This window comes from Oxyura jamaicensis, chromosome 3 (genome assembly GCF_011077185.1).
Source record: "Oxyura jamaicensis isolate SHBP4307 breed ruddy duck chromosome 3, BPBGC_Ojam_1.0, whole genome shotgun sequence".
NCBI classification, from domain to species: Eukaryota; Metazoa; Chordata; class Aves; order Anseriformes; family Anatidae; genus Oxyura; species Oxyura jamaicensis.
The window spans coordinates 118514602-118535658 of NC_048895.1; the positions used below are offsets into that span (position 1 = coordinate 118514602).

General features: G+C 40.4%; 1 protein-coding gene across 4 annotated transcripts; it reads left to right on the forward strand.

Moving 5' to 3' along the window:
* Positions 1-55: 55 nt before the first annotated feature.
* GPN1 (GPN-loop GTPase 1) lies at positions 56-20616 on the forward strand. 4 transcript variants are annotated; one of them, XM_035321545.1, is made up of 14 exons: positions 56-194; positions 281-374; positions 1432-1471; positions 2988-3054; positions 3781-3818; positions 4437-4515; positions 4618-4712; positions 7004-7049; positions 9604-9750; positions 13033-13115; positions 15097-15136; positions 18374-18464; positions 18958-19065; positions 19713-20449. In XM_035321545.1, exons 1-14 carry the CDS (start codon positions 120-122, stop codon positions 19802-19804), a joined length of 1095 nt encoding a protein of 364 aa, XP_035177436.1. In that variant the 5' UTR covers positions 56-119; the 3' UTR covers positions 19805-20449. The 4 variants fall into 4 exon arrangements, with proteins under 4 accessions (XP_035177436.1, XP_035177438.1, XP_035177437.1 ...); XM_035321546.1 differs by lacking the exon at positions 56-194 and having other exon boundaries at positions 302-440; positions 19713-20616; XM_035321547.1 differs by lacking the exons at positions 1432-1471; positions 2988-3054 and having other exon boundaries at positions 178-194; positions 19713-20616.
* The last annotated feature ends 441 nt before the right edge of the window (positions 20617-21057 follow it).

A 21057-nucleotide genomic window follows, 5' to 3' on the forward strand; every position in this document is an offset into this window, starting at 1 on the left:
CGAGCCTACGGCGCGTAACGGGCCGGCGGCGGAGCGACGACGCGCGTCATGGCGGGAAGCTGTGAGGCGGGTCTCAGTCTCCCCCCCGCGCCCCGGAAGAACAAGCGGCTGCTGGCAAGATGGCGGCGGCGGCAGCGCCGGTGTGCGTACTGGTGCTGGGTATGGCCGGCTCCGGGAAGACCACCTTTGTGCAGGTGAGAGATGGCAGTGGGGAGGTGTCGGTTTTCCTGCCGCTGTCTCCACGTCGAGCGGGGCCTGATGCCTTCTCGTGTCCCCTTAGCGACTCGCGGCTCACTTGCACGGCCAGCGCTGCCCTCCGTACGTGATCAACCTGGACCCCGCCGTGCACAGCCTGCCCTTCCCCGCCAACATCGGTGAGTCCTGCCGCGCCGACGCGAGCCCGGTTCGCTGGTGCTGTGCTAGGTGGTCGGCAGCTTGAGGTTGGTGCAAGTTGGAAGGGAGGTCCCAGATCAGAGCTGGCGCGTATTTCTCGAGTCCGCAAGAACAGAGCAAATACCTTTTGCCGTAAGGAAATTAACCCTTTTTCTGGTATACTGTTTTTCTTATGCTTCGCGGAAGGAGAAGGAGACTGTGTTATGTAAGGCATTTGATTAGGCTATTTATCTTCTCTTTAAGAGATACCAAGTCCTACCGTGAGGACGACTTAATTTTTTTTTCTTGGTTATGAATGTTTAGGACGGAAACCGTTCTACCATTGCGTTTGTATATATTTGGTATTATTTTGTGTGGTTTAGTGTGCACCTTTTCTTTTCCCCCTTCGTTTGCAATGAGCATTTTAGCAGATTCGATCAGGTTTCATATTTTCAGAGCTGTGGTAGCTGTATGTGCAACCAAATAACTTTTTAAAGCTGTTTAAAAGACGTTGATTTTAGAAAAAATACCTTAACAATAAACAGACTTTATGTCTGGCCGTTTCAAAAGATTTGCTGTTCCTAAAAGCTTACCATACCAATCCTTAGGTTTGTGAGGGTTCTCTCTTTCAAACTTTCTAAGGTTTGTCAGTCTGTCTCTGTAGAAAATATGAAAGGTAGTAGTACCAAAATGTTTTATTGATGTCAGATGAAGAATTCCATAACACATTGTAGTGCTGGATCTTGCATAAAATGGTTAAATTTATATGCTGCATTAACTGGTGTTGATGAGCTGAGAAGAAAATTCAGTTTAAGTAGTTACTGCTCAAAAACTTAACCTGGTGCTGTTTCGCATGAGTTACAGTGAATTTCATGTATATGATGACAATCTGTTGGATTTTATTTATTCTACTTGTGAGATTTTTCCTGTTGGTTCTTGATCTATTAGTGAGGAAAAAGGAGACTCGCTAGAAAGGGAAAGGCTTTTACTAGTCAGCAAATCGGTAAGACGGTTTTAAAAGAAATGTATTAAAACTATTTATATGTATTCCCACTTTAGATATCCGGGACACTGTAAAGTACAAAGAAGTCATGAAACAGTATCCTTTTTTTTTGGTCTTACAGTAATCTTTGAAATCTTGGATTTTGTAAAAGTTGCCTGTCACTTCTGCACATCAATGTGAAGGGGACAGGGGGTGTTGGGGATTGCTGTAATGCAGACTAGTGCATGATCAGAATTTCTGGCTGTACTTCTTACATGAGAGATTAGAAATACACGTTAAACAAGATTTGATACTTAGGTGTTAAAAGTGGACTAAAAGTTTTTCTGTCTAGTAGTACCTTTTTTACAAATAGCATGCAGTCCATCTGCTTCTCTTGTGTTTTTGTTTTTGTTTTTGTTTTTTCAATGAGCTTTTATTTTTCATGGGGGAAGCCAGCAGCTTTTCCCCCATGTATTTACAAATCTCATGTTATTTATTATTAAAAATATTCAAATTACTATTTGCTTGTAGTAAGTGAAGAAAACTATTTACACATTGACGGTAATCAAAGCAGTGTTGTCTCTGAATCTCTAAGACATTGGACTGGTGGCTTACACTGTACAGTAATTTGATAACTGTAGTTTGGTAACATTACTCTAAAATGACTGCAGTTCTAGAGAGGTATGGAGGTCCTTTGTTTCTCAAGTAATAGCCGTTGCAGATGGAGTTAATATACAGTGCTTGGATTTGACATACTAATATGACTCTTACATTTACTCTTTTAGGGGAAAAGAAGGGATGATGGAAGTTAGGATTATGATTTTGGCTGTTATTTGATTAGGAGTTGCTAGCAAAACATCCAAACATAAGTTTGAATTTGGTATATAGATGCGTTACTTGCTTTGCTGTCTCTGTTAGCCATCACTGGAGTTTAAGTATCTCATCAAATAGCGCTTAAGGGGCGTGTCTGTCAGCATGTTTGGATATTTAGAGCAGTACCCCTAGAAGACTGTATGCACTGATGAATCAGTGCTGGTTCTTGTGCAGTTAGGAAAATACAGGATGTAATTAGTCTTTGTTTCCATGAACATAATTAGTATAGACCCATATGTGTGAAAAATAATTTTGAAATCTTCAAGACATTTTGAGTGTCTCTACAAAGTTAATTCCAATTCTTTCCATTTAAATTCTTCTGTGAATGATTTGTGTAAGAAATCTTTTAACTGTATTTTTGAAGTACATAAAAATGAACTGCATTCAGAACATTGTTAAACTCTGAGTTACTGGCTGTGATGTTAATCTTTTTTGGAAAGACAATGATGGCTTTAGTGTATAAGTGCACTTTTTTTTTTTTTTTCCTTAGCCTGAGATGCCAATGCTTGAATAATGGCAAGAGGAAGCCACGGTGTAGCTTCTTTTCCTTTTGTCAGTCACATGTGTTTTAACAAATAGCAAGTAGTCTTTCTCTTGCACAGGTACTGCATCACTTAAAAGACTCAACTGTGTATGGGGAGAATTGTCTTTTGCTGCAAGGTATCCAACATACATTGTAAATGGCCAACTACTATCGGAATTTAAAAATAAGCCCTCTGAAGTCTGTATAGTCATCTGCTTTCCTAAATGGAGTGCCTAGATATGGGCTGGGCCCAAATGGTGGAATAGTGACCTCTCTCAATCTTTTTGCTACAAGATTTGATCAGGTATGAGGTTGTTCCTATGTGATACCGGGCTATGGATACTGTGCTGGGGACTGAATTTTTTTGTGTAGCTGGAGCTTCAGAAATCACTGTCGTTTAATCTTTATATATTTTTTTGAGAGTTAATAGTATTCGCCGTGTTTTGGAAAGCAGCCAAATTTCATTAGGTTTCATTTAAGGGAGATACATATTTTTTTCCCCAACTCTTTTCTTATGTAAAATTTGGAAGTTGTATCTACAGAATGTCAATTCTTAAGTCTTTGTATATAACTATTCTGTTGCATGATGTTCAGTATAACATCTCTTATATGATTGCTCAGATTTTGAAGTAGGGAAGCTCATTTCTGGAAATGAGCTAAGTTTTCTTAGGGTTATTTGATAATTGACTATTCTCATAAATCTTAATGCTAAATCAGCACTGAGATGGGATCCTTATTCACAATATTAAAGCAATGCACAATCTCTTAGGAAATAGTTAGGGAACAACTGCATTTATTATACCATTTCTTTCACCAGGTACTAGATTATGGGTAAAATTAAGGTCGTTTTTGGCATATGCATTGTCTGAGTATTTTCAAGCCATCTGTTTTCACACAGTGAAAGGCGACTTCTAGCTTTTTTGATACCTACATGTGTGGCTGTGCAATTTAATGTTTCTGTTATGAAATGACTATTCGTGTTTCCTGTTCTGAGCCTAAATACAATGTATACTGCTTCTTTTTCAATCAGGTGATGAAGTTTATCGAAAAAAGACAAAATGCATCCAAGTAAGTATATTCTACCAAGTTTTACTATTGTGGAATCAATATGGAAAAACACGTGAAATGGTTTAAATATTCTAATCCTAAAAAAAAAGGATCTCTGCGTGTTTTAAATACCCTAATTGTATCCTAATCCTATAAAAGGATCTCTCTGTGTTTTGTAGTTGTCTTTCAGCCTTGGTATAAATTTTATCTGTAAAAGGGCATAGAATTAGCACAGGGTACTAGACTTGTTTGCATACATCAAAGAAATGTCTACTGATTCCACATCTCCTTTTCTCGTCTTTCTTTAGACCTTCGTTTTTTTTCTTACGTACTGTTCAAATGGGCAACAATTAATTTTTCTTCTGAAGAGTTTGTAATAGTCAAAAAAAAAAAGCCAAATTGATGTCTTTGAGTCTAACAGAATCTGAGGAGAATAAATGCTTCTTAGTCACAAAATTCACTCAGGAATTTTTCAGGCGTGTCCTTAAATCCTGTCACTGTTTGGGAAAAGCTTTTCTGTTTTGATCAGAATAATCATGTGATTTGCTCTTCTGTGCCTGTGTTAGTCTAGTCATGATAGGACCTTGTGCTTGACTAATTTTTTTCCCTTTTTGTTTGTTGCGGGTGACTTCTTTACAGGTATGTCATTATTGACACACCGGGTCAAATTGAGGTGTTCACATGGTCAGCATCAGGAACCATTATAACTGAAGCTTTGGTAAGTGTATTCTGCATAACTTGACATTGAGACTATGTGGAAAAAGTGCCTATTGAATAGTGTGTACTTCTAATTAAATTGTATTTTTCCGTGTGTTTCCAGGCTTCCTCTTTTCCTTCTGTTGTTGTTTATGTGATGGACACCTCTCGCAGTACTAATCCTATCACCTTTATGTCCAACATGCTGTATGCCTGTAGGTAAGAAAAGCTGGAAATGCAATCCATTGATTGCTTTGTCTCCTTGCTATTTATCAGAGAGGGATGGGGGGCAACCATTTGTTTAGACTTGATGTGAAGAGCTTTTCAGTTGAGGAGAATATGTCCACCTAATTTCTTGGAAATGTGGCTGAGAAGAAGGACCATGGCTTTTTGTCCATGGCAAAGGCATAGTCAGAATGTTAAAATGGCTATGTCCAATTTGTTTTCTGACTTGAATAATGGATTTATTCTGTTAAAGTAAAAATGGAGCATACATTATTAAATATGTGAATTCCAACATTAACTCTTTTTACCACATTTCTTTAAGGTGTTGACTGTAGTTAAGTTTGAGACATGATGATTCAAACTTAAATTTTTGACAAGTAGAGATTTAGCATACGGAATTTCTGCCTGTAATCTTTTAATTTGCAAAGTCTACAGATCTACAAAGTCTCTAAAGAGATTTAAAGGTGTTACACATCTTTATAGTTACGGCTATGACAATGTGTAGGGTTGTCTACACCTACAAGTCCTTCTGATGCTTTTCATGCTGTGATTTATACTTGTGTGAGCACTCTTGTGTATTGCTGTGTTGTCCTGTTCACCCCAATGAAGAATGTACAGGTGGGGACACATCCCAAAAAAAGAAAACAGAGAACAGAAGTAAGAAAAATGTGTCATTTTTAGATTGTGATTGTTCATAAGCTCTTTGTTTTTTTTCCTTTGTTCTTCAACTGTTATGCAAATCAGACAATAGTGTAACAGTATAGCATCTCCTGCTAATGTGTGTTCAGAAGTTGTTTGAGTTTATGGCTTACTGTAGCTTGTCTCTTTTAATACATAGCAGCTTGTTGGTGAGAAAGCCCTGTCTTTGCTCTCACTTCTTAAAATCTGTGACTTTTGCTCTTTCTGGCAATGTTACTCTAGACTCTTCAAGCGTACTAGATATGAAACCACTCACCTTTCCCAGTCAAGACTGAATTTAGTTGTTGATTATAAGTACCATTGTGGATAAATCTTGCTGAAGTCTGGGATTTGTCTTTGTTTAGCATCTTTCTGTCTTAAAAGCTACTTTGTTGCAATAGCACTTATATGCTAGTTTTTTGTTTGTTTGTTTGTTTGTTTTTCCAAATCAGACAAAACTGTTACTGGGAATTAAAAACAAACAAACAAACCAACCAAACAAAAAACATACTTGTTCCCTTTTTAGTGTTACGATACCTCCTATTGAGATACTTAATCTGCTGTTTTGGTTATTGTCTGTCTTGGTGGTTTCCCCATTGGGTAAACAAAATAATTTAGGTACCAAAGGAGGTCTGGAGGTCATCTGGTCAAAGCTCCCACTGAAAACATTAAATAATCCATGAGACTTCAGTTTGATGATGGATAGATTACATCTAACTAATTGCCTGTTGCTTATAAAATCATTTATCTAAAGATGTATCAAGATAGGCTAGTTTGAGCCCCTTCTTGTAAACCCACAATATGATGTCACTCCTTTTTTATTATTCTTGAGGTTTTCAGTGACTCTTCTAGATTTGTCTTGAGCTTGGCATGGTATGAGGTGGTGTGAACACATTCTGTCTCCTGATTTATTGACTTCCTCCTCATACATGGTTTTCTCTGCTTTCTCTTACGTTAAACCAGGGACTGAATACCTATGTAAAGATCATATTTAGAGCTGTCTTAATTTATGGTAAATGTTGGTAAATGGTTTTAAAAAAACTATTAGTCCTTCTACCAAGGTCAACTGCTGTATCACTGTGATAGGAGTATGCAAATATGTCATGTGACATTGCATTTTCTGAAATTAGAGTTGAGCAGAGGATATTGGAATACATATAGTGACATGACAATGTAAATTCATGTTTCAAGGTAGTCTTGCTTTACAGATATTTTGAGTTACTTGAATTCATTGATCAAGAATAATTTCTCAAAACTGATTTCGACTTGAGTCAAAATAATTAGAAACTGCAAGGATAATAACTGGGATCTGAGAATCAGAAAGCTAATCAAAATCAATTGGGTGTGTAGAAGGAGATTATATATTTTACAGATGTGTGCTCGTATCTGTTGGGAGACATACTGTTCAACTTCAGTATGCAGGATCTGGTTGAAAATTATCATACATCATTTATAATTGATGCAGAGAAAAATATTTTATTTTCAAAGCCACATGTATGCAGTTTTGTACAAGTCTTATCTGCCTTATGCTTAATATTTTTTCTATTTTAATGAGTATTAAATTATTTTTAATGGTTCTTTTTTTTTTTTTTAATTTTTCCTTCTAGTATCCTATACAAGACAAAACTACCTTTCATTGTTGTCATGAACAAGGTAAATTAAATCTATGGTTCATGTGTTCCAGTAGAACATTGTTCTGCTTAGCTTGCTTTAATGTAGTGTCTTCATCTTACTACAATACTATATTTTTTTTTCTGGAAAAAGAAAGGAAAAATGCTGAGAAGGAAAAAAGGCTGAAAACTGAATCTAGAAGAGGTCTTTAATTTGGCAATGAAAGGCAAAAGAAAAATCAGGGACAGGCAGTTACACTGAAACATTGAAATCAGACATGATACTAACAATTTGAAAAATGTTTTGCAGTGTCTGTTACAGGTTTGATTTCTTGAGGTTTTCGGATTATTCCTAAATCTTTTTGTGTCTGTGTGTGTTAATTTTGTAAAACTATGTTTCAAATCTATTTCTAGTGCTTATGAAACACTAAATGTCCATATTACAGATGTAGATTTTCCCTGCTTTGAAGCTGGCTGGGTGACTGATGCCAGTCTTTGCATGTATAATGTTGGGACCCTGGCCAAGAGAAATCCCCACTGCTTCGGCATTCCTTTGATGGTTTTATGTTTTTCATCTGTGCTTGGTTTTAAGTATGCTATCCATGGATGGGCCTCCCTTCCTAAAAGCTTAACCTTACGCTATAAGGAACTTAATTTCATAAGTTGATTACTGAATCTGCCCTTACTTTCCACTGCTTTCTCAAAACAAATGCCTTAATCCTGTGTTCTCAGCACTAAGCTGATGACTTACAGTAGAAATTGTGTAACACCTGCCTGTTTTCAGGAAGGAGTCCCATGTTTTTTAGCAGACAAAACTTAACAGAATGTGTATGGTTCTAATTGCTTACACTTAAAATGTACCAGTATCTGCTAGAAAGCAGGTACTTAATAGGATGAGGCTATGCGTCCATTGCTGTGTAAAGTGCTGTTCTGGAGCCTGAAAAGAATGCTTTTAAACTTGACAGCTAGCCAGCTCCTTTAACATAATTTCAAGTGTTAGAAGACTCTCATTAGATTTCTGTTGTGAGTGTTCTTTCTTCTCCCCACAGGCATCCTTCCATCCTCCCTATTAAGTTAGATGTTCCCCAACATAGCAATTTTTGTGTGTGCGTATGTGTATCTTGCGTGCTTCCTTTAGCAGGCCAATGCTTTGAATGCAAAATTTTACTTCACCCCTTCTTACTCGGTGATTAGTGTCTGATGTGCTCCAACTACACTCATGTTCCCAGTGATCCCTACCATGCATGTCTTTAATACCTGTGTGCTTACTTAGCAAGTTTTTTGTACGCTGTTTTCTTTCTAACTCTAGACAGTAATTGTAGAATAAACTGTTAAGCATTTTTATAGAAAAAGGCATGAGGTAAGAAAATCAGTCTTAACAAAACTAATTTCTGGAAAGACTAACAATATATGTGACTTCTTTAGTATGTGTAAAGAAAGGTAGGCCCAAGGTTTAGGATTCATAACTTCATGGTGCACATCCTATGAAGAAAGGCTGAGAAAGCTTGGGTTATTTAGCCTGAAGAAGAGAAGGTTTGGGGGAGACCTTATAGTGGCCTTCCAGTATTTTAAGGGCCTACAGGAAAGATGAGGAGAGACTCTATCTGGGATAAAACAAGGGGTAATGCTTTTAAACTAAAAGAGGGTAGGTTTAAATTAGATATTAGGAAGAAATTCTTCACTATGAGGGTGGTGAGGCACTGGAACAGGTTGCCCAGAGAAGCTGTGGATGCCCCATCCCCAGAAGTGTTCAAGGCCAACATGGATGGGGCTTTTGGCAACCTGGTCTAGTAGATGTCCCTGCCCATAGCAGGGGGGTTGGAATGTGATGATCTTTGAGGTCCCTTCCAACCCAAGCCATTCTATGATTCTGTGACATAGATTTACTACTAAATTATAGAATTGATTCAATTTTCTGTATAGAAATTAATCAAGTTGTCTCTAAATAGGCTTTGGACCCTTGATGGATTCAGTTCCATCACAAATATTTTACTTAATAGTAGGAAATACTCCTTCCTACTGGTGCTGAGAAATTAAATGTATCTGTTTAGATGCTTATATTGTAATAATTGAGGTTTTGCATGAACTGCGGTTTATAAAATTCTTTAATAGACTGTTGACTTACTAATCCATGTAAAATTATGGAACCATCTCACCTGTTTTGTGACCCTGGTCTTGCTCTGAGTTTAGATTATAGCTTCTTGAGGTCAGAGCACAGTTCCATTTATAAAGTTTGGCCTTAGTCATACAATGTAGTATTTACAAATTAAGCTGTTTTGAACAGCAATTTTTGGATGCACCTTTCCAGTAAACCATAGAAACTTTTATAACCAGACTTTCAGTTGTTTCCTTAAACACTCCTTCAAATTGAGATAGTGCTTTTTTTTTTTTTTTTTTTTTTCCCCCCCTCTTCCTGTATTGAAGTAGTTGGTTTGACTAAAAACAGACCTTGGAAAACTTCAGACCAGGGCTGAATATTTTGAAAAGATCAGCTTTATGAGAGTAAGTTTAAAAAAGGTTATTCTTTTTTTAATTACCCTTAGGCTGTCAACAAAGAATGAATCATTATTACTTCTGAAAGCTCTGTCTTGTTCCAGACTGACATTATTGATCACAGTTTTGCGGTAGAATGGATGCAGGACTTTGAGACTTTTCAAGATGCCCTGAATCAAGAGACATCCTATGTCAGTAACCTGACTCGTTCTATGAGTTTAGTGTTGGATGAATTTTACAGTTCATTGAAGGTAAGTCTCCTCTTTTTTTTAACTAACTGTCACAAAAGCCTAGATAAGAGAAGGAGCTCAAGGAGGAAATCACCTATATATATAAATTCCTGATGGAAGTTCAACAAGGCCAAGTGCCAGGTCCTGCACCTGGGGCACAACAACCCCAAGCAGAGCTACTTGCTGGGAGATGAGTGGTTCGAAAGCTGCCTGGCAGAGAAGGACCTGGGAATATTTGTTGATAGTCGGCTGAATATGAGCCAGCAGTGTGCTCAGGTGGCCAAGAAGGCCAACAGCATCCTGGCTTGTATAAGAAGCAGTGTGGCCAGCAGGTCCAGGGAAGTGATTGTCCCCCTGTACTCAGCTCTGGTGAGGCCGCATCTCGAGTACTGTGTTCAGTTTTGGGCCCCTCACTACAAGAAGGACATGGAGGTGCTTGAGCGAGTCCAAAGAAGGGTGAGGGGTCTGGAGAACAAGTCTTATGAGGAGGGGCTGAGGGAGCTGGGATTGTTCAGCCTGGAGAAGAGGAGGCTCAGGGGTGACCTTATCACACCCCACAGGTACCTTAAAGGAGGCTGTAGTGAGTTGGGGATTGGTCTATTCTCCCACATGCCTGGTGACAGGACGAGGGGGAATGGGTTAAAGTTGTGCCAGGGGAGGTTTAGGTTGGATATTAGGAAGAATTTCTTTACCAAAAGGATTGTTAAGCATTGGAACGGGCTGCCCAGGGAAGTGGTTGAGTCACCATCCCTGGAGGTCTTTAAAAGATGTTTAGATGTAAAGCTTAGTGCTATGATTTAGTGAAGGACTTGTTAGTGTTAGGTCAGAAGTTGGACTAGGTGATCTTGGAGGTCTCTTCCAACCTAGACGATTCTGTGATTCTGTGAAAGAAGTAAAGATGACAGAGGCAGACTCTTTTCAGTGGTGAAGAAAAAGAAGCAACAGACATGAAGTGAAATTCAGGAAGCTGTTTAAACAGAAGTGTGTGTGGGGGGATTTTTCTGTAGGGGTGATTGAGAACTGGAAAAAGGTTGTCCAGAGAGGTCGTGGACTCTCTACCTTTGGAGATACTCAAAGCTTGCTTGGACAAGATCTTAAGCAGCCTGTTCTAATTAATCCTGCTTTTTGAGCAGAAGAGGTTGGGCTAGGTGATCTCCAGAGGTATATTCCAGCCTCAACCATTCTATCCTGTAAAAGAGCTTTGTACCACTCTTTTGAATTGAAATTTGTTCCCGAACCTTTCTTTATGGGAGATTATTTGTTGGTTTGAACATAAAGCAATTGCAGTTCCTTGTCACGCTGAGTGGCATTTAAATTGTGATTAATCATTGGAAAAAAAGTAAGGCTGATAAAAGGCAATGTTCTGTGTTGTGAAGTTTCCCATCTGAGATAATGTTCCTTGTTCTGGAAGTGTCAAGTACAGCTGGGCAATTTTCTATGTAGAAAGAAGGCAAATAATCTCAAAAGCAAGCCAAAAAAATGTATATTTGCTGAGACAAGTGAAAGTTTTTTACATTTATCAGGTGTTGAGAGGATGAATCCATTAGGTTTCTCTGAAAACACCTTAAGTTGGATTATGATAATGATTCCATAGCCTGTGCCAAATGGGTTCAGACAGTTGTGCTTTGCATTAGCTTTTACTTAAGAAAGAGCAAACAATTGTGTTTTTATGGATATTACAAGAACGACGAAATAAGTGATTCCATTTATATAGGTTAAATAGAGCTAAAACAAGAATATTTTAAATGTCTATGGCGAAGAATATAGTGTATTTCAAAAATGACTGGAATGGTGTCATATACATGACTAAAGTACTTCCCAGTCCTTATTTGCAGTTCGATTGCATACATTCTTTAAATGTGCTTCAGCTAAATACAGACAGAATTTCAGAGACAAAAGGTCAGTTCTTGTGGTCTGTTTTGCTGCTTATTTTTAGTACACGGATACTGCAGCAGTTATACTAACAACTTAAAATACTATGTTCTGAATTACAACTTTGGTTGCTAACAGTAAAGAAGTAAATAGAAGACAGGCTTGGTTATTATTATTATTATTGTTTATTGCCTGTATTGGGCTTACGTGGCAAGATTTTGTTTGTGGGATGGGGGGACTGCAGGATTGGCTGCTGTGAGAAGACCCTAGAAGTTGCCACGTTAGGTAAGAATCAGTTCCAGCTGGCTGCAAAAGGGACCCACTACTGTCCAAAGCTGAGCCAATGAGCAACACTGATTGCACCTCTTTTGAGAGTATATGTTTATGAAAGGAAAAAAAATACTGTACAACAGCAGTTGGGAGAGAGAAGTGAGAAAATGTAGGAAAAAGCCTGCAGACACCAAGATCAGTGAAGAAGGTGCTTTAGGTGCCAGAACAGAAGTTTCCCTGCAGCCTGTGGAGAGAACCATGGCAGAGCAGGCTGTCCCATGCAGCTTGTGGTGTACCATGGTAGAGCAGATATCCATGCTGCAAGCCCCTGGAAAGCCCATGCTGTAGCAGGGGAAGAGAGTGAAGATGAAGGAGCAGTAGATGATGAAGCCATTATGGACTGACCACAAATCCTGTTCCCCTCTGCTGCTTGGTGGCGCGTGTGTGTGTGGAGGTAGAAGAGGGTTGATTAGGAGAAAGGTGTTTTTAGTGTGTCACTATTCTACTCTGTTAGTAGTTGGCAATAAATTACATTAATCTCCATATGCTGAGACTGTTTTGCCTGTGATGGTAACTGGTGAGCAATCTCCTGTCCTTCTAATCTCTTGAGCCCTTTTTTTATCGTATTTTCTCCCTCAGTTCCCTTGAAGAGTGGGGGGTTGAGAGATTGGTGAAGCTTAGCTACCCATCAGTGTGAAACCACCACAGTTTCCCCATCTTGTTCATTATGTTTAGGTGCTGTATTGTCTTAACTCTGTTTGTGGGGGTATTGAGACTGGAGGCACAAGAGTGGTCTGTAAAACCAGGCTTTCTTTTCTTAACTGTTGCATTGTTGTGTTTGTTTTCTCTTTTTCTGCAATAAACTTTATAAGAGACAATAAAGCCCAGCTTCCTGGGTTAAATAAGAGCTTAGGTAAAAGGGGGTGGGGAGCAGAGGAAGCAAATGTTAACAACTAGGTGGAGAATGAGGTTGAAAGTAGGAGTGACAGAAGTACAGTATTACTGCTTACTCTCATGCTGCTGATTACGTGGTTATCACTAGATTCCCTTAGGTATTTTTTCCAATGCATTGTTTAGTCTTCCCAGCTCTCATCATCCATCAGTTACCTAAAAACTTGATTCAGTTACTGTTCGGTTCTGGTATATGGCTTTCTTTTACAGGTGGTTGGTGTTTCTGCTGTCCTAGGCACAGGACTGGATGATTTTTTTGTTCAGCTTTCTAAAGCTGTAGATGAATATGAGAGGTAAGGTGATACTTTGGTTCCTGACGCTCTGAATACTTGCTGAAGTTACTGATTCATTAACACACTCCTTTGATTTGAAGGAGTGTTCACTTTTCAAGCCAAGGTAACATAAGGTTTATAATACTCTTAAATCTAAGAGTCAGCATAAAATGAAGCAATTAAAATAACCTATGCAGTGGTGAATTTTTGTGCTATTCAGTGATAAAAAGTAAAAGCCAGCTATGCCAGCAAACCTGTGAAGCTAGGTCTTTGATTTGGTTCCATATGATGATCAAGCTTTTAATTGCCCTTGGAAAGAAGTAGATAGAGAAGGTGAACTAGTTGAAATTCAGTAATTCTTTGAGAATGTGCTGTTACTGGATTCCTCCTCATGAAATACTGCCAGACTGTTCTATAAAATTAGAAAGCAAATCCACTAACTTGGGTTACATGGAAATAGCTAAGACAGACCATAGATTACTGTTAGAGGAAAATATATCATGCTGGATCAGACAACCTGAGAAAGGCTGCTACAACTTCATGTCCCCAGGTCGAACCAGTAGTGAGGCTGGAGGTGTACTCCCAGTAGGTACATGCACATAAGGCATATGTATACACCACATAAATGTTTACATCAAGCCATGCAGATCAGACAGATACAAAGAGCACTCACATGAACATAGCTTCAGTGGCCTTATTCTGTCCCCATCTCCAAGCAGGATGAAGGTCTGTTAGTGGGAATTTATATAGATATGTACAACGTGGATCCCTCCAGCAGCTGGGCTCAGAGGCTCAGTCTGCTCAGTAGCTACCTCTGGATCCTTTTCTCGCACTTGCTGCTACCTGGATATATGAGCCTTTGAGACTCTAGCCCTGCTCTGGTTGATGATACAGACTCTCTCCCATGCACTTGCTGGGATTCCCCAAGTCCCAGTAGCTGACTCCCATGTGCTCTTGCCCCTAGAGATACACAGGCACTCTAACATCCATAGGTGTCCACCTCCCTGTTGCACTGACTCCCAGACCACTTTACCTACCCTCCAGCTACTCTGGCTTGATCTTCACCTGCTCTTCAGCTAGTTAAGCTTGATCTTCACTAACAATCACATGCTCTCTGATGAACCTGTGCTTGTTTAGTCACTGATACCACAGACCCCTATACACACATGCACACAGAGCAAGTCTTCTCTTACTAGAAAGTATTTGAAGGTGGAGTTTAATAAGGTGACAGGACAGACTGTTTTTATCATGTGCAGGGCTTGACCAGACAAGCATGCTGATTAGTTACTGCTTACTATGAACAAAGCCTTTTATTCCCTTATCCCTCTATATCTCATGCTTGTTTCTCCCCCAGTCTCAATCCCTCCCTTTTCCTGCCTTTGGTTCCTTCTCTAAACATTGCATAATAAATCCCATGCTCTTACCCTGAACCCCATAATGTGTTCCACACACCTAGGCAGCTACCCCCAACCTCATAAGGTGATCCAGATAGCTATTTCTTAAGACTTGTTATGATGGATTTCATGCCTGGACCATGGGGGGTGATGGCCTACCTGTGATGTGCTTGGGAGTAGCTGAGCAGGATAATATGTGTGGTCTTCCTGTATGAGTTCCCATTGAACTAGCTGTCTCTGGATGCACAGGTGCTGGCAGAGAAAGCTATGTCTGTAGTTAGAGGAGAGTAAGTGATCTGCTGTTTAGGTATGGTAGTGAAACAGCTACCTCTATTGGGCTCTTTTTTTTTATTACTATTTTATCCAACAAAAATGTGTGAGAAAGGCTTGGCATTTTAATGAAGTATGTTTGTTTTTACTTATTTTGCATCCTCTAGTTTCAGAGTCCAAATGCAGGTAAAAGTACCATTTGTCTTTTTGAAACCTCTCAAGCATGAAGGACTAAAAATACTTGTTTGGGATAGAAACAAACCTCCAAAATGTTTTGTACTTAATATGAATGATGTATTAATTGAGAGTGAATGCACTCCATGTATTTATCTTTGCAGGGAATATCGTCCAGAATATGAGCGTCTGAGGAAAACATTGGTAGGTATTTTTAACTATCATATACTGAGGCAGTGTATCTTGGGGGTCAATTTTATACGTACAATTGCCTCTGCATTGGGAGGATCTAATATTTCATTTACTATTCATACATGGTGTGGAAAAAGTGTTATCCTAAAGCTCACAATCTGTCTTTTTATCCCCAAGCTTGGTAGAACATATCTTTACAAAAACGCAGATGTTTTGTAAAATAGATGTTGATCAATGTTCTATTAAAGTTTATTAGGGCAGATTGTGAGAAAATGATTGTGAAAGATTGTGGCATTTTCTGTTCAGAAGGATACTTTTTTAAAAACAAAACAAAACAAAAAACATTCCAAGGCAGTTTGTTGAGAATATCGCTGCATCTTTCTGCACCAGTCAAGTTTACTGTTTTGACTGTAATAATGAAGACTGGAGTACCAAAATGAGTAGCTTTGCTTATCTTGAGTTCTGACTCTGCAAGGGTAGTTCTCTGCAGGCACAACTTCACCAAGTTTGTTTTCCAGATGTTGCTGAAAGCTTTCATTAAATTCATGCTGGTGGTTGCTTTTCATGCTTAAACAAAAGTTCTGTGTAACTTTAAGGATCAGGGGATGATCAACAAGGCAGACATCCTGGTGGGGGTCTGTTACAGACTGCCAAACCAGGATGAAGATACAGATGAGGTGTTCTACAAGCAGCTGGTGGAAGTCATGCAGTCGCCAGTGTTTGTTCTCATGGAGAACTTCCTGGACATGTGCTGGAAAGACAATACAGCCCTTAGGAGGCAGTCTAGGAGGTTTCTGGAGTGTGTGGAAGACAGCTTCCTGACTCAGTTGGTCAGTGAGTCTAGTGGGGGGGTTGCACCACTAGACCTACTGTTCACAAACAGAAAAGGACCGGTGGGAGATGTGGTGGTTGGAGGCTGTCTTGGACAGAGAACTCTACCGTTTTGTGGTCAATTCTTGGTGTAGTCAGTGGGGGGGGGGGGCCCGGGGGCAGTAGAGCTGCTACCTTGGACTTTCAGAGGGCAGACTTCGAAGTGTTCAGGACACTGGTAGGGAAGGTCCCTTGGGAGTCGGTCCTTAAGGTCCAGGAAGGCTCGATGCTCCTCAAGAAGGAAATCTCAAAGGCGCAGGAGCTGGCTGTCCCCATGTGCCATAAGATGGGCTGGTGGGGAAGAAGAGCAGCGTGGCCAAACAGGGAGCTTTTGCTGAGTGTCCAGGAGAAAAAGAGAGTTTATGTCCAGTGGAAAATGGGACAGGCAACTCAGGGAGAGCAGAAGGAAGTTAATAGTTTATGCAGAGAAAAAACAGGAAGTCTAAAGCCCAACAACGCAAGCTCAATCTGGCCACTATGGTTAAGGATAACAAAAAATGTTTTTACAAATATATCGGCGGTAAAAAGAGGACCAAGGAGAATCTCCATTCTTTACTGGAAACGGGGGAACATGACTACTGAGGATAAGGAGAAGGCTGAGGTTCTTAATGCCTTCTTTACATCTGTCTTTACTAGTCAGACCACGTATCCTCAGGGTACTCAGCCTCACGAGCTAGAAGTCTGGGATGGGGAGAAGAAGAAACCACCCACAGTTCGGGTGGAAACAGAGACCTGCTGCTCCACCTGGACTATCACAAGTCCATGGGGCCAGATGGGATCCACCCACGGGTGCTGAGGGAGTTGGCGGATGTGATTGCTGGGCTGCTTTCTTTCATCTGTCAGCGGTCCTGGTCACCTGGAGAGGTCCCGGATGACTGGAGACTTGCTGATGTGACGCCCATCTATAAGAAGGGTCATAAGGAGGACCCAGGGAACTACAGACCTGTCAGCCTGACCACAGTGCCAGGAAAGGTGACAGAACAGGTCATCTTGAATGCAGTCATACAGCATATGCGGGACAACGGGGGGATCAAGCCCAGTCAGCATGGGTTCATGAAAGACAAGTGCTGTCTGACCATCCTCATCTTCTTCTGTGACTGGGTGACCCACCTGGTGGATGAAAGAAAGGCTGTTGACATAGTCTACCTAGATTTCAGCAATGCTTTTGACACATTCTCCCACAGTATTCTCCTGGACAAGCTGGAAGTCCGTGGCTTGGACAGGTGTGCTCTTTGCTGGGTTAAAAACTGGCTGGACGGCCAAGCCCAGAGAGTAGTGGTGAACGGAGTGAAATCCAGCTGGTGACCGGTCACGATTGGTGCTCCCTGGCAGTCGGTGTTGGGGACCGTACTCTTTAGTATATTGATGAGGGAATTGAGAGCACCCTCCGTAAGTTTGCAGATGACACCAAGCGGGGGGGAAGTGTCGAGCTGCTGGAGGGTAGGAAGGCCCTGCAGAGGGACCTGGACAGGATGGGTTGATGGGCAGAGGCCAGTAGGATGAGGTTCAACATGGCTCAGGGCTGGGTCCTGCACTTTGGCCACAACAACCCCATGTGACGCTACAGGCTCAGGGCAGACTGGCTGGAAAGCTGTGCAGAGGAAAAGGATCTGGGGGTGTTGGTCAATGCTTGCCTGAACATGAGCCCACAGTGTGCCCAGGTGACCAAGAAGGCCAATAGCAGTCTATGTAACAGGATGGCTTGTATGAGGAACACTGTAGCCAGCAGGGCAAGGGAGGTGATCATCCCCCTGTATGATGCTCTGGGGAGGTTGCACCTCCAATACTATGTTCTGTTTTGGGCCTCTCATTACAAGGACATTGAGGCCCTGGAGCATGTCCAGAGAAGGGCTATGAAGCTGGTGAAGAGCCTGGAACCCAAATCCTATGAGGAGTGGCTGAGGGAACTGGGGTTGTTTAGTCTGGAGAAGAGGCTCAGGAGAGACCTTATTGCTCTCTCCAGCTCCCTGAAAGAAAGTTGTTGGGGGTCGGGTTCGGCCTCTTCTTGCAGATAACCAGTGATAGGACAAGAAGGAACGGCCTCAAGTTGCGTCAGGGAAGGCTTAGGTTGGAAATCTTCTCAGAAAGAGCGGTCAGGCATTGGAACAGGTTGCCCAGGGAGGTGGTGGCATCACCGTCCCTGGGGGTGTTTAAAGAAAGGTTGGATGTGGTGCTTAGGGACATGGTTTAGTGGGTAATATTGGTGGTAGGGTGATGGTTGGACCAGATGATCTCAGAGGTCTTTTCCAAGTGATTTAGTTGTAAGACATGCTTGTTGACTCCCACTCCCCCCCACCCACCCCAGAGCACAGACTGCAAGTATTGGGTGAGGTTTGTTTTAAAAGTGTTCATAAGCCAAATGTAACTTTGTATCCACAGGAGAAAGTTCAAAATAAACAAAAGAGAGATCAGCTGGAACACTTGTGGAAGGACATGGGCACTGTGTGTATGCAGGGCGACACACTTGCAGGTAGGTATCTTACTAGCAATATTACATTTACTGCAGAAGTTCTCTGAGGAGCCTGCCTTGAAAAGTAGCATGATGTTTTTGTCTTCACTGTAAAAGCATGAAAGCAGCTTCATCTTAGTGGAGTGGGACATCAGTTCCTTTGGGATGGGTCAGACTTAGCTCTCCCATGTGTTAGTCACAGACATGAGAAGAGGAAACCCTAGTGTGTAGGTTAAGCAATGGGCATGCTGTGAGTAATCAAGTATTTTAGAAAAGGTGAAATAGTTAAAATAGACTATCAGAAAGCGCTGCTCTTGGTTGAGCTGTTACCTTATGAGTTCAGTATGGTGTTGATACAGGCTGTTCTGTATCTTTGGAACCTGTAAGTAAGTAGCTTTCTGTCCCTTTAGAGTAGGTACTCGTTCTTGTTGTATGTAAATAGAAGTTGTCAGGGCGTGAGCTAACTTATTGTTAGCATGCTGTTTTGTGTATAGCCATTTTTGTTCCTTCCAAGGGTCTGATGCTTCTGCAATGGGTCCCTCTGAGCTGATCCTAACACGAGGAACACTTGATGAGGAAGAAGAAGAGAGGGAGAGTGATACTGATGACATTGACCATGAAGGTAAGAGAAGGAGAGATCTGTTTTGATCTAAAAGCTGCTTGTCTAGGCATGAAATACTACCTGATTTCATTAGCTGTATTAGCTGTAACAAGAGCCTAGGAGACAAGTAAACATTTGGTCACTTAAATATAAGCGTATGATTTATAGCAGTAGCCCAGGCACACTGCTCAGTCCAGCGATTTCACACTGTAATCTTTGTGAAAGTTCAATTGTAAATTGTGTATTCAAGTAATTATTTTTAATACAGCAATGCATATAACAATGTGTGTTCACCAGAGAACTTGTTGTATGGACCATGCATGCAGTGTCCCCTGAACCTGTTTAACGCACATTCCATCTTCTTTATGGTCTTACAGTTCTCGTCCCTGTCTTTTTTCCCTTTTCATGTCACTCTTGGTCTTAAAACAATCTTTTAGGTTCATAACAGTGTGTGATATTGTGTTATATAGCTCACAGACTATCTTCATACTTTCCCTGTTCCATTCATATTTAGGATCACTTCTTTCTTTTCCCTTGTAATGAAATTGAAGACCAAGTAGACTTTCAGTGTTACTCTGACTAGCCTGACTCTAGCTCTCTTTTGGAACACAAGTAGAATGAATGCTGAAATAGTGAACTGTGTTGTTTGTTTGTTTGTTTACTCACAGTTACTGAGGAGAGTCATGAAGAACCAGCCTTCAGAAATTTTATGCAAAAGACACAGATGAAATACCGGAGAAGAAGCAATCAGAATGAATGAGACCCTCAGAAATAAAGGGTTTTGAATCAATTATAATGGAATTAACAGTAAAGAAACAGCAGAAAGAAACTTGCATGGAACCATGCATGAAGTCTTACATCTATGAACAGCTTCCTATGATACATTGATACTGTATCTATCTTTCTTCCTGCAGTAACTGTTGGTCGTTTAAGTAGGTTTTTATATCCAACTGACTGTACATTTGGTCATCTGCCACTGTGACTTCCTAAAGCTGAAGGAAACAGATTGCACTTTCTTTTGTTCCAAATTGTTTAGGTATGTCTGTTGAGAGCTTAGATTTTGAGTTTTGAGAGCATTATAATCTTAGTGGTTTCCAGAAGTGCAGTCTGTTCACCTCATGCAGACAGGTGTGGTACATTTAGGACAGAAGTAAAACCTCCACAAAATGAAATGCTTGATATGTACATGTTCTTTTTTTCTGAGATAGTGATCTAAAGGGCATCTCTCACGTTTTGTTCCCTGCCACCCCCCAAATATTATGGTTTTGGAGATACAAATGTAAGGTCTTTTAGAGAAGTAGACAAGCTTAATTTAGTCTATAAATAATTGAAAGCAAAGTAGTTTAATAATATTCCATCAACCTAGTGTTTGATACTTTAATTAAATATGTTTTATGGAGTAACATGTGTGATGGTTAATAGCAGTTTTCATTTCACCTTTCTAATGTGAGATTTTTTTTCTGTCCTTACAATACTTAAAGCCCACCCATCCGGATGCACAGCGAATGCATCTTACTTGCATTACATAGACACAATACAGATGACTCTTAAGAAAATACCGAGAAAATAAAATTCCCATGAGAACTGTCTTGATTCTCAGTAGACTAAGAACTGAACCATGCATGGCTGTGTAATGGCTGTACATATCTGTATGTAACTTGAAACCAAGGAGTTTCTATAGATGAGTGTTTACATGACATGTAGAGAAATACTCGGACATGGGCTAATACTTGTTTTCTTGATAGATACCAGTGGGGCACAGATGTTCTCTTGCTGTTTACCATTCTCAACTCTGGAATCTCTTTCTTTCTACTGTGGCCTTGCAAGAGAGATTTCTCAGTGAGGCTCTGGCAGCTAGATCTGCTAGTACAAGTTGTACAGGTTTGTGGAAAAAGAATTTTTGTGAATTTTAGAAGCATAGATGGGGCAGGAGGACACAGACAACCAGCTGTTAAGTGCCACCTCTTATATTACTGCTTTTACTAAAGTTACTGCTTTTACTAAAGCAGAGTT